The sequence below is a fragment of the Salvelinus fontinalis genome, chromosome 25 (assembly GCF_029448725.1).
Source record: "Salvelinus fontinalis isolate EN_2023a chromosome 25, ASM2944872v1, whole genome shotgun sequence".
In the NCBI taxonomy this organism is placed as follows: domain Eukaryota; kingdom Metazoa; phylum Chordata; class Actinopteri; order Salmoniformes; family Salmonidae; genus Salvelinus; species Salvelinus fontinalis.
In genome coordinates, this window is record NC_074689.1 from 42,015,424 (window position 1) to 42,029,365 (window position 13,942).

Genomic DNA, 13,942 nt, shown 5'->3' on the forward strand with positions numbered 1-13,942 from the left:
TAGGGTGCCATAGGGCTCTGGTCTAAAGTAGTGCACTATATAGGGAATAGGGAACCATTTAGGACAAAGTCCCTGATACCTAAAGCACTTCCAGGTTATAAAAATCAAACTGTTGCTTGAACCTACGTTTAGCAGGCTTTTTTTAAAATCTGAAAATAAATTGAAAATCATACAATAAAAACCTAAAAAAAAAATGACAAGTAAAAGTCAAATCATAGATGGAGAAGCAGGAAGTTAAGGTTCATCACCAGTTTCACAGATAAAGTGCTGACCAAGGAGCTTACGGAGAGGGACTGCTGTACCATACTAGAGCCTTGGACACCCTTATGGAGGCCTCCAGCTTTAGGATGAAACACAGGGCCTGACCGTCCTTGGACACCCTTATGGAGGCCTCTAGCTTTAGGATGAAACACAGGGCCTGACCGTCGACCCCCCCCCTAACTCCAGTCAACTGGGACGGAGCAAAGAGACGTAATGGACGCTGGGGTTATGACAACGTTGTGATTCTAGTGGGGGTTTGTCTGTATGTATGTATGTATGTATGTATGTATGTATGTATGTATGTATGTATGTATGTATGTATGTGTGTGTGTGTGTGTGTGTGTGTGTGTGTGTGTGTGTGTGTGTGTGTGTGTGTGTGTGTGTGTGTGTGTGTGTGTGTGTGTGTGTGTGTGTGTGTGTGTGTGTGTGTGTGTGTGTGTGTGTGTGTGTGTGTGTGTGTGTGTGTGTGTGTGTGTGTGTGTGTGTGTGTGTGTGTGTGTGTGTAAAAGCAACACCCACCACAGTGCTTCAATGGACAAAACGGTCTGCCTCCTAAAGCTAGAAAGAGTCCCTGAGGTTGACATTCAGCAACGTTTAAAGATTCATTGACCATATTACAGGTCGTATATCCCCAAACAGAACAGCAACTAGCACCAGTTACCCTCTGTGTTGTGTCAGTGTGGAGGGGCAGGCTTGGCTCCAACACACGGCATCAGTTACCCTCTGGGTTGTGTCAGTGTGGAGGGGCAGGCTTGGCTCCAACACACGGCATCAGTTACCCTCTGTGTTGTGTCAGTGTGGAGGGGCAGGCTTGGCTCCAACACACGGCATCAGTTACCCTCTGTGTTGTGTCAGTGTGGAGGGGCAGGCTTGGCTCCAACACACGGCATCAGTTACCCTCTGTGTTGTGTCAGTGTGGAGGGGCAGGCTTGGCTCCAACACACGGCATCAGTTACCCTCTGTGTTGTGTCAGTGTGGAGGGGCAGGCTTGGCTCCAACACACGGCATCAGTTACCCTCTGTGTTGTGTCAGTGTGGAGGGGCAGGCTTGGCTCCAACACACGGCACCAGTTACCCTCTGTGTTGTGTCAGTGTGGAGGGGCAGGCTTGGCTCCAACACACGGCATCAGTTACCCTCTGTGTTGTGTCAGTGTGGAGGGGCAGGCTTGGCTCCAACACACGGCATCAGTTACCCTCTGTGTTGTGTCAGTGTGGAGGGGCAGGCTTGGCTCCAACACACGGCATCAGTTACCCTCTGTGTTGTGTCAGTGTGGAGGGGCAGGCTTGGCTCCAACACACGGCATCAGTTACCCTCTGTGTTGTGTCAGTGTGGAGGGGCAGGCTTGGCTCCAACACACGGCATCAGTTACCCTCTGTGTTGTGTCAGTGTGGAGGGGCAGGCTTGGCGCCAACACACGGCATCAGTTACCCTCTGTGTTGTGTCAGTGTGGAGGGGCAGGCTTGGCTCCAACACACGGCATCAGTTACCCTCTGTGTTGTGTCAGTGTGGAGGGGCAGGCTTGGCTCCAACACACGGCATCAGTTACCCTCTGTGTTGTGTCAGTGTGGAGGGGCAGGCTTGGCTCCAACACACGGCACCAGTTACCCTCTGTGTTGTGTCAGTGTGGAGGGGCAGGCTTGGCGCCAACACACGGCATCAGTTACCCTCTGTGTTGTGTCAGTGTGGAGGGGCAGGCTTGGCTCCAACACACGGCATCAGTTACCCTCTGTGTTGTGTCAGTGTGGAGGGGCAGGCTTGGCTCCAACACACGGCATCAGTTACCCTCTGTGTTGTGTCAGTGTGGAGGGGCAGGCTTGGCTCCAACACACGGCATCAGTTACCCTCTGTGTTGTGTCAGTGTGGAGGGGCAGGCTTGGCTCCAACACACGGCATCAGTTACCCTCTGTGTTGTGTCAGTGTGGAGGGGCAGGCTTGGCTCCAACACACGGCATCAGTTACCCTCTGTGTTGTGTCAGTGTGGAGGGGCAGGCTTGGCTCCAACACACGGCATCAGTTACCCTCTGTGTTGTGTCAGTGTGGAGGGGCAGGCTTGGCTCCAACACACGGCATCAGTGTCACAGATACATGACTCAGATTACACAATCGAGCGTTCACTTTTATGTTAAGTCTCACTTTCTTCTTTTTCAAATGAAATGTTCGCTGCCATTTCATACAGCAATAAATCCCAACTGCTTTTGCTAACATTTGGAAGGCAAGTACAGAATCTCATTAAGAATAGATAGCTTCCTCCAACAGCAGTCTGTCTACACGGACTACCGTCCCCCATAATTCACTACATAGCCCAGAACACAGGTGGCAGTTCAGTTCCGGTTAGTTAACCCCTGACGGCTTCCTCCAAACACTTGATTGTCTGAACGTTGCAGGGGGTTCTGGGACAGATTCTGACAGACCAATCAGAGACTCCAGGAGGCAGGCCCCAGGGTCGCTGGCCTGTGATTGGCTGCTGGGGTAACTAGGCAACTGGAAGTGAAAGAAGGTGTCCATGTGTTGGTACTCCTTTAGGGACTTGTAGAGGGAGGAAGGACCCAGACAGAAACCATCAAAGAACTCCATGTCAGACTCTGAGGACAGGCTGGGGTCCATGTAGCTGGCAGCGGTGCCATCTACTGAGGACAGGCTGGCAGCGGTGCCATCTACTGAGGACAGGCTGGCAGCGGTGCCATCTACTGAGGACAGGCTGGCAGCGGTGCCATCTACTGAGGACAGGCTGGCAGCGGTGCCATCTACTGAGGACAGGCTGGCAGCGGTGCCATCTACTGAGGAAGAAGGGATGTTGGGGCAGTCTACTGAGGACAGGCTGGCAGCGGTGCCATCCACTGAGGAAGAAGGGATGTTGGGGCAGTCTACTGAGGACAGGCTGGCAGCGGTGCCATCTACTGAGGACAGGCTGGCAGCGGTGCCATCTACTGAGGACAGGCTGGCAGCGGTGCCATCTACTAAGGACAGGCTGGCAGCGGTGCCATCTACTGAGGACAGGCTGGCAGCGGTGCCATCTACTGAGGACAGGCTGGCAGCGGTGCCATCTACTAAGGACAGGCTGGCAGCGGTGCCATCTACTGAGGACAGGCTGGCAGCGGTGCCATCTACTGAGGACAGGCTGGCAGCGGTGCCATCTACTAAGGACAGGCTGGCAGCGGTGCCATCTACTGAGGACAGGCTGGCAGCGGTGCCATCTACTGAGGACAGGCTGGCAGCGGTGCCATCTACTAAGGACAGGCTGGCAGCGGTGCCATCTACTGAGGACAGGCTGGCAGCGGTGCCATCTACTGAGGACAGGCTGGCAGCGGTGCCATCTACTAAGGACAGGCTGGCAGCGGTGCCATCTACTGAGGACAGGCTGGCAGCGGTGCCATCTACTGAGGACAGGCTGGCAGCGGTGCCATCTACTGAGGACAGGCTGGCAGCGGTGCCATCTACTGAGGAAGAAGGGATGTTGGGGCAGTCTACTGAGGAAGAGGGGGTGTTGGGGCAGTCTACTGAGGAAGAGGGGGTGTTGGGGCAGTCTACTGAGGAAGAGGGGGTGTTGGGGCAGTCTACTGAGGAAGAGGGGGTGTTGGGGCAGTCTAAAGAGGAAGAGGGGGTGTTGGTGCAGTCTACTGAGGAAGATGGGGTGTTGGGGCAGTCTACTGAGGAAGGTGGGGTGTTGGGGCAGTCTACTGAGGAAGATGGGGTGTTGGGGCAGTCTACTGAGGAAGAGGGGGTGTTGGGGCAGTCTACTGAGGAAGAGGGGGTGTTGGGGCAGTCTACGGAGGAAGAGGGGGTGTTGGGGCAGTCTACTGAGGAAGAGGGGGTGTTGGGGCAGTCTACGGAGGAAGAGGGGGTGTTGGGGCAGTCTACTGAGGAAGAGGGGGTGTTGGGGCAGTCTACTGAGGAAGAGGGGGTGTTGGGGCAGTCTACTGAGGAAGAGGGCACATTGGGGACACTGCAGCCACTGTGGTGGAACAGAGCGTTGCCTTGGTTAGCGGTATCATCTAACAGTTGTGATACGGCCATGGCCCGGTTGTCTCTGTGCACCTCTAGATTGTCATTATCCTCTGGGAAGTCTGCCGTGCTAAACCCTGTCAACATCCACGGCTGTTGCTGTAGACGTTGCTCGGGGCAGCAGCGGATGTCATTGACAACGCGGTTATTTACATTGTAGTCGTCGTTGTCGTCGATGTCGCTGAAGCTGAGGATGCGGCTCAGTCCGTTCTCATCCAGCAGGGGGCCGTCCTCCCGGGAGCGCCGCCCTAACTCCGCCCCTTCCTCCCAGTATTCACTCCCCCCAGAGGAGGCAGAGGAGTCGGTCATGTCGCTACTACAGCTGTTCTCCCCGACCGCCGCCAGCGTTGAACTGAAGTGGAAGGAGGGGCGGTCTGTGATGGAGGGGAGGTCGGACAGGGGGTTGTGGGCTGGGGCGGTCTCTCCCAGGTCCTCTTCCTCTGGTCCTGGCGTCTCCTCCAGTCTCTTCTCCAGCTCTAGCTTCATGATGGTGTGGATGTAGTGGGTCTGAACCCGGCTGGAGTTGAACTCTATACGCCCTTCCAGGTTACAGCAGCCATCCTTAGTGCAGCCGCAGGGAAATGACGAGTGGTCCATCTGGGGAGAGAAGAGGACGTTCACAATCAGGTTCTGCTTTGTCACGGAGAGATCAGAATAATGTAGAACAGTGGACAACTAATCACTGCTCATACTGTTAGGAATATAAAGTATTTAAAACATGAGAGGTCAGTTTACTATTAACATTGAAGTTGAATAAATGTTCATCTGTGAGTTTTCATTAGCAAAGTGTCTTACCTGACACTTGATGCCTGCCAGGCTGCAGGCGCAGGTCTCTGGCTCACAGAAGCCCTGACAGTCACAACCACAGTCCTCCCTGGACACTCTCAGCTGCTGGAGCTTCCTCTTCTCCTCCTTATCCATCTTCACCCCCGCAGCCTTCAGCAGGGCTTGTCTCCTCTTGGAGGGGTAGGGGTGGAGGAAGGAGCCGTCGTCTAGGTTACAGCTGCTAATGTCCATCTCGTCCTCCGGGATGTCTTCGATGATGAGGCGGTCAGCCTCCTCTGACTCCACCGTGCCTCCCTTAGTCAGCTGGGAGGGAGAGACGGGGAACATTGTGTGTTCTCAGGAAGTTAGAGTCAACTCCCAACTAAACAAAGTGTTCAACAACCAACTCACTTGAAAGGAATAGACTTAAAACCTTTTCACAATCAGACATCTCATCAACACTCTGCATTAGCTAACCCAGACATGGGGAACTGTGTGTCTCGTATCCCTGTACTCAGTCAAGGCCTCAATACATACACGTCCCAGGACTGACCTTCTGTTTGAGAGCATCCAGTTTCTCCTCTCGGAGGCGGTTGAGGAGTTTCTCCCGACGGAGGATACGTTGCTCCACAGCGTACTCATCCAGGGTGTACCTGCGGAGGGCGCTGTGGCGCTGCATCATGCCCAGGGAACAGCCCCCTCTACTGGGCACGCTGCTGAAGCCCTGGCACCGCGGGAAGAGGAACACTGTCGCCGTGTCAAAGGTCACGTTGCCCCGCCCACCCTGCTCAGACTTAGCCTTCTTCAGGATGGACTTGACTGGAGAGAGAAAGGGAGGGGGAGAGAGGGAGGGGGAGGGAGAGAGAGAGAGGGGGAGAGAGAGGGGGGGGGGGGGGGGTGGTGTTATCACACGGGTCATTCCTCAAGAGCTTTGAAGAACAAGAGACATTCAGTGTTAACCTCCAGACGAGCATCATTGCCATACAACTCTCCTTCCGTGGCCTCCAACTGCTCTTAAATTCATGTAAAACTAAGTGCATGCTCTTCACCTGCCGCACCTGCCCGCCCGTCCAGCATCACTGACTTTGTAATTGTCCCCATATTCTAATACCTAGGTGTCTGGTTAGACTGTAAACTCTCCTTCCAGACTTGCATTAAGCATCTCCAATCCAAAATTAAATGTAGAATAGGCTTCCAATTTCACAACAAAGCATCCTTCACTCATGCTGCCAAATTTACCCTTGTAAAACTGACTATCCTGCCGATCCTTGAATTCGGCGATGTCATTTACAAAATAGCCTCCAACACTCTACTCAGCAAATTGGATGCAGTCTATCACAGTGCCATCCGTTTTGTCACCAAAGCCCCATATACTACCCACCACTGCGACCTGTATGCTCTCGTTGGCTGGCCCTCGCTTCATACTCGTCGCCAAACCCACTGGCTCCAGGTCATCTAGAAGTCTTTGCTTGGTAAAGCCCCGCCTTATCTCAGCTCACTGGTCACCATGGCAGCACCCACCCGTAGCACGCGCTCCAGCAGGTATATTTCACTGGCCATCCCCAAAGCCTATTCCTCCTTTGGCCGCCTTTCCTTCCAGTTCTCTGCTGCCAATGACTGGGACGAATTGCAAAAATCACTGAAGCTGGAGACTTATATCTCCCTCTCTACCTTTAAGCATCAGCTGTCAGAGCAGCTTACAGATCACTGCATCTGTACATAGCCCATCCAACTACCTCATCCCCAGATTGTTACTTAGATGTGCAGAAGATGAATGTGCAAGTAGAGATACTGGGGTGCAAAAGAGTAAAAAAATATCACTCCAGTGTTTAATTGCTAAATTGTAATTACTTCGCCACCACTATTTCTTGCCTTACCTGCCTAATCTCTCTTATCCTACCTCATTTGCACACACTGTATATAGATTTCTTCTACTGTATTATTGACTGTAGGTTTGTTTACTCCATGTGTAACTCTGTGTTGTTGTTGTTTGTGTCGCACTGCTTTGCTTTATCTTGGCCAGGTCGCAGTTGTAAATGAGAACTTGTTCTCAACTGGCCTACCTGGTAAATAAAGGTGTTCTCATCTGGCCTACCTGGTTAAATAAAGGTGTTCAACTAGCCTACCTGGTTAAATAAAGGTGTTCAACTGGCCTACCTGGTTAAATAAAGGTGTTTTCAACTGGCCTACCTGGTTAAATAAAGGTGTTCTCAACAGGCCTACCTGGTTAAATAAAGGTGTTCTCAACTGGCCTACCTGGTTAAATAAAGGTGTTCTCAACTGGCCTACCTGGTTAAATAAAGGTGTTCTCAACTAGCCTACCTGGTTAAATAAAGGTGTTCTCAACTAGCCTACCTGGTTAAATAAAGGTGTTCAACTGGTCTACCTGGTTAAATAAAGGTGTTCTCAACTGGCCTACCTGGTTAAATAAAGGTGTTCAACTGGCCTACCTGGTTAAATAAAGGTGTTCTCAACTGGCCTACCTGGTTAAATAAAGGCGTTCTCAACTGGCCTACCTGGTTAAATAAAGGTGTTCTCAACTGGCCTACCTGGTTAAATAAAGGTGTTCTCAACTGGCCTACCTGGTTAAATAAAGGTGTTCTCAACTGGCCTACCTGGTTAAATAAAGGTGTTCAACTGGTCTACCTGGTTAAATAAAGGTGTTCAACTGGTCTACCTGGTTAAATAAAGGTGTTCTCAACTGGCCTACCTGGTTAAATAAAGGTGTTCTCAACTGGCCTACCTGGTTAAATAAAGGTGTTCTCAACTAGCCTACCTGGTTAAATAAAGGTGTTCTCATCTGGCCACCTGGTTAAATAAAGGTGTTCAACTGGCCTACCTGGTTAAATAAAGGTGTTCAACTGGCCTACCTGGTTAAATAAAGGTGTTCTCAACTGGTCTACCTGGTTAAATAAAGGTGTTCTCATCTAGCCTACCTGGTTAAATAAAGGTGTTCTCAACTGGCCTACCTGGTTAAATAAAGGTGTTCAACTGGTCTACCTGGTTAAATAAAGGTGTTCTCAACTAGCCTAGTTCAAATCAAATCAAATCAAATCAAATTTTATTAGTCACATACACATGGTTAGCAGATGTTAATGCGAGTGTAGCGAAATGCTTGTGCTTCTAGTTCTGACAATGCAGTAATAACCAACAAGTAATCTAACCTAACAATTCCACAACTACTACCTTATACACACAAGTGTAAAGGGATAAAGAATATGTACATAAAGATATATGAATGAGTGATGGTACAGAACGGCATAGGCAAGATGCAGTAGATGGTATAGAGTACGGTATATACATATGAGATGAGTAATGTAGGGTATGTAAACATAAAGTGGCATAGTTTAAAGTGGCTAGTGATACATGTATTACATAAAGATGGCAAGATGCAGTAGATGATATAGAGTACAGTATATACATATGAGATGGGTAATGTAGGGTATGTAAACATTACATTAAGTGGCATTGTTTAAAGTGGCTAGTGATACATTTTTACATAATTTCCATCAATTCCCATTTTTAAAGTGGCTGGAGTTGAGTCAGTATGTTGGCAGCGGCCGCTAAATGTTAGTGGTGGCTGTTTAACAGTCTGATGGCCTTGAGATAGAAGCTGTTTTTCAGTCTCTCGGTTCCTGCTTTGATGCACCTGTACTGACCTCGCCTTCTGGATGATAGCGGGGTGAACAGGCAGTGGCTTGGGTGGTTGTTGTCCTTGATGATCTTTATGGCCTTCCTGTGACATCGGGTGGTGTAGGTGTCCTGGAGGGCAGGTAGTTTGCTCCCGGTGATGCGTTGTGCAGACCTCACTACCCTCTGGAGAGCCTTACGGATGTGGGCGGAGCAGTTGCCGTACCAGGTGGTGATACAGCCCGACAGGATGCTCTCGATTGTGCATCTGTAGAAGTTTGTGAGTGCTTTTGGTGACAAGCCGAATTTCTTCAGCCTCCTGAGGTTGAAGAGGCGCTGCTGCGCCTTCTTCACAACGCTGTCTGTGTGGGTGGACCAATTCAGTTTGTCCGTGATGTGTACACCGAGGAACTTAAAACTTTCCACCTTCTCCACTACTGACCCGTCGATGTGGATAGGGGGGTGCTCCCTCTGCTGTTTCCTGAAGTCCACAATCATCTCCTTTGTTTTGTTGACGTTGAGTGTGAGGTTATTTTCCTGACACCACACTCCGAGGGCCCTCACCTCCTCCCTGTAGACCGTCTCGTCGTTGTTGGTAATCAAGCCTACCACTGTAGTGTCATCCGCAAACTTGATGATTGAGTTGGAGGCGTGCATGGCCACGCAGTCGTGGGTGAACAGGGAGTACAGGAGAGGGCTCAGAACGCACCCTTGTGGGGCCCCAGTGTTGAGGATCAGCGGGGTGGAGATGTTGTTACCTACCCTCACCACCTGGGGGCGGCCCGTCAGGAAGTCCAGGACCCAGTTGCACAGGGCGGGGTCGAGACCCAGGGTCTCGAGCTTGATGACGAGTTTGGAGGGTACTATGGTGTTAAATGCTGAGCTGTAATCGATGAACAGCATTCTCACATGGGTATTCCTCTTGTCCAGATGGGTTAGGGCAGTGTGCAGTGTGGTTGCGATTGCGTCGTCTGTGGACCTATTGGGTCGGTAAGCAAATTGGAGTGGGTCTAGGGTGTCCGGTAGGGTGGAGGTGATATGGTCCTTGACTAGTCTCTCAAAGCACTTCATGATGACGGAAGTGAGTGCTACGGGGCGGTAGTCGTTTAGCTCAGTTACCTTAGCTTTCTTGGGAACAGGAACAATGGTGGCCCTCTTGAAGCATGTGGGAACAGCAGACTGGGATAAGGATTGATTGAATATGTCCGTAAACACACCAGCCAGCTGGTCTGCGCATGCTCTGAGGACGCGGCTGGGAATGCCGTCTGGGCCTGCAGCCTTGCGAGGGTTAACACGTTTAAATGTTTTACTCACCTCGTCTGCAGTGAAGGAGAGCCCGCAGGTTTTGGTAGCGGGCCGTGTCAGTGGCACTGTATTGTCCTCAAAGCGGGCAAAAAAGTTGTTTAGCCTGTCTGGGAGCAAGACATCCTGGTCCGCGACGGGGCTGGTTTTCTTTTTGTAATCCGTGATTGACTGTAGACCCTGCCACATACCTCTTGTGTCTGAGCTGTTGAATTGCGACTCGATTTTGACTCTGTACTGGGACTTAGCCTGTTTGATTGCCTTGCGGAGAGAATAGCTACACTGTTTGTATTCGGTCATGCTTCCGGTCACCTTGCCCTGGTTAAAAGCAGTGGTTCGCGCTTTCAGTTTCACGCGAATTCTGCCGTCAATCCACGGTTTCTGGTTTGGGAATGTTTTAATCGTTGCTGTGGGTACGACATCGTCAATGCACTTCCTAATGAACTCGCTCACCGAATCAGCATATTCGTCAATATTGTTGTTGGACGCAATGCGGAACATATTCCAATCCGCGTGATCGAAGCAGTCTTGAAGCGTGGAATCAGATTGGTCGGACCAGCGTTGAACAGACCTGAGCGCGGGAGCTTGTTGTTTTAGTTTCTGTTTGTAGGCTGGAATCAACAAAATGGAGTCGTGGTCAGCTTTTCCGAAAGGGGGGCGGGGGAGGGCCTTATATGCGTCGCGGAAATTAGTATAACAATGATCTAGAGTTTTTCCAGCCCTGGTAGCACAATCGATGTGCTGATAGAATTTAGGGAGTTTTGTTTTTAGATTAGCCTTGTTAAAATCCCCAGCTACGATGAATGCAGCCTCAGGGTGTGTGGTTTCCAGTTTACAAAGAGTCAGATAAAGTTCGTTCAGGGCCATCGATGTGTCTGCTTGGGGGGGAATATATACGGCTGTGATTATGATCGAAGAGAATTCCCTTGGTAGATAATGCGGTCGACATTTGATTGTGAGGAGTTCTAGATCAGGTGAACAGAATGACTTGAGTTCCTGTGTGTTGTTATGATGATCACACCACGTCTCGTTAATCATAAGGCATACCCCCCCGCCCCTCTTCTTACCAGAAAGATGTTTGTTTCTGTCGGCGCGATGCATGAAGAAACCAGCTGGCTGCACCGACTCCGTTAGCGTCTCTTGAGTTAGCCATGTTTCCGTGAAGCAGAGCACGTTGCAATCCCTGATGTCTCTCTGGAATGCTACCCGTGCTCGGATTTCATCAACCTTATTGTCAAGAGACTGGACATTGGCGAGTAGTATGCTAGGGAGTGGAGCGCGATGTGCCCGTCTCCGAAGCCTGACCAGGAGACCGCTACGTTTGCCCCTTTTACGGCGTGGCATAGGGTCCCCGGCTGGGATCAGATCCATTGTATTGGGTGGAAGGCAAAACACTGGATCCGTTTCGGGAAAGTCATATTCCTGGTTATAACGATGGTGAGTTGACGTTAATCGTATATTCAGTAGTTCCTCCCGACTGTATGTAATGAAATCTAAGATCACCTGGGGTACCGATGTAAGAAATAACACATAAAAAAACAAAATACTGCATATTTTCCAAGGAACGCGAAGCGAGGCGGCCATCTCGGTCGGCGCCATCTTAACAGTTTACACAGTTTACACACACGCCTACCTGGTTAAACAAAGGTGTTCTCAACTGGCCACCTGGTTAAATAAAGGTGTTCTCAACTGGCCTACCTGGTTAAATAAAGGTGTTCAACTGGTCTACCTGGTTAAATAAAGGTGTTCAACTGGTCTACCTGGTTAAATAAAGGTGTTCAACTGGTCTACCTGGTTAAATAAAGGTGTTCAACTGGTCTACCTGGTTAAATAAAGGTGTTCAACTGGTCTACCTGGTTAAATAAAGGTGTTCAACTGGCCTACCTGGTTAAATAAAGGTGTTCTCAACTGGCCACCTGGTTAAATAAAGGTGTTCAACTGGCCTACCTGGTTAAATAAAGGTGTTCAACTGGCCTACCTGGTTAAATAAAGGTGTTCTCAACTGGCCACCTGGTTAAATAAAGGTGTTCAACTGGCCTACCTGGTTAAATAAAGGTGTTCAACTGGTCCACCTGGTTAAATAAAGGTGAAATAAATAAGAAACATAAAACAGATACTGCAGTTCAAGTCACAAAGCAACTGCACTCCCCTACACTGCCACTAGATGGCACCATGCATCCGATAACATGGCAGAAAGGCTGGTGAACCATCAGGAACGGAGCGACTAGGATCACAACACCACAGAGGAAATGTTTTGAAAAATAAGTAGGTTGGGATTAGGAGAGAGTGAGGGGGGGAGGAAGGGAGGGGAGGAAGGGAGGGGAGTAAAAATCTGGCATTCTGCCATCATTGAAAATAAGAATTTGTTCTTAACCGACTTGCCTAGTGAAATAAAAATTAAGTAAAACATACTTTTATTTATATTTGACAAATTTTACTTCACTACATTCCTAAAGAAAATAATGTACTTTTTACTTTTTACACCCTGACACCCAAAGGTACTTGGGAAAATTTATAATTCAATTATCAACAGAACATCCCTGGGCATTCCTACTGCCTCTGATCTAAACACACATGCTTCTTTCGTAAATTATGTCTGAGTGTTGGAGTGTGCCCCTGACTAGCTGTAAAAAAATAAATACATCGGTGTACTCTTCCTGGGGTTTATTATGGATCCCCATTAGTTCCTGCCAAGGCAGCAGCTACTCTTCCTGGGGTTTATTATGGATCCCCATTAGTTCCAGCCAAGGCAGCAGCTACTCTTCCTGGGGTTTATTATGGATCCCCATTAGTTCCTGCCAAGTCAGCAGCTACTCTTCCTGGGGTTTATTATGGATCTCCATTAGTTCCTGCCAAGGCAGCAGCTACTCTTCCTGGGGTTTATTATGGATCCCCATTAGTTCCTGACAAGGCAGCAGCTACTCTTCCTGGGGTTTATTATGGATCTCCATTAGTTCCTGCCAAGGCAGCAGCTACTCTTCCTGGGGTTTATTATGGATCCCCATTAGTTCCTGCCAAGGCAGCAGCTACTCTTCCTGGGGTTTATTATGGATCCCCATTAGTTCCTGCCAAGGCAGCAGCTACTCTTCCTGGGGTTTATTATGGATCACCATTAGTTCCTGCCAAGGCAGCAGCTACTCTTCCTGGGGTTTATTATGGATCCCCATTAGTTCCAGCCAAGGCAGCAGCTACTCTTCCTGGAGTTTATTATGGATCACCATTAGTTCCTGTCAAGGCAGCAGCTACTCTTCCTGGGGTTTATTATGGATCCCCATTAGTTCCTGGCAAGGCAGCAGCTACTCTTCCTGGGGTTTATTATGGATCCCCATTAGTTCCTGTCAAGGCAGCAGCTACTCTTCCTGGGGTTTATTATGGATCACTATTAGTTCCTGCCAAGGCAGCAGCTACTCTTCCTGGGGTTTATTATGGATACCCATTAGTTCCTGTCAAGGCAGCAGCTACTCTTCCTGGGGTTTATTATGGATCACCATTAGTTCCTGCCAAGGCAGCAGCTACTCTTCCTGGGGTTTATTATGGATCCCCATTAGTTCCTGTCAAGGCAGCAGCTACTCTTCCTGGGGTTTATTAAGAATCCTCATTAGTTCCTGCCAAGGCAGCAGCTACTCTTCCTGGGGATTATTATGGATCCCTATTAGTTCCTGCCAAGGCAGCAGCTACTCTTCCTGGGGTTTATTATGGATCCCCATTAGTTCCTGCCAAGGCAGCAGCTACTCTTCCTGGGGTTTATTATGGATCCCCATTAGTTCCTGCCAAAGCAGTTTTAGAAATATTTATGACTAATTTATTCCTTGCCACTCATTCTGAAACTAACTGCAGCTCTTTGTTAAGTGTTGCAGTCATTTCAGTCGCTGTAGTAGCTGACGTGTATAGTGTTGAGTCATCCTCATACATAGACACTCTGGCTTTACTCAAGGCCAGTGGCATGTCGTTAGTAAAGATTGAAAAAAGTAAGGGGCCTAGA

At 49.5% G+C, this 13,942-nt stretch overlaps 1 protein-coding gene across 1 annotated transcript in view; it reads right to left on the minus strand.

Annotated features, from left to right (window-relative positions):
• Window positions 1–682: 682 nt before the first annotated feature.
• LOC129823282 (cysteine/serine-rich nuclear protein 1-like) overlaps window positions 683–13,942 on the minus strand; it is a 53,054-nt gene continuing 39,794 nt past the window's right edge. The window contains exons 3-6 of the mRNA XM_055882214.1: window positions 5,582–5,847; window positions 5,059–5,352; window positions 4,083–4,860; window positions 683–2,885 (exon numbers count right to left, since the gene is read on the minus strand). Coding sequence (XP_055738189.1) covers window positions 2,593–2,885; window positions 4,083–4,860; window positions 5,059–5,352; window positions 5,582–5,847 — 1,631 coding nt within the window. The 3' untranslated portion in view covers window positions 683–2,592. The remainder of the gene's footprint in view (window positions 2,886–4,082; window positions 4,861–5,058; window positions 5,353–5,581; window positions 5,848–13,942) is intronic.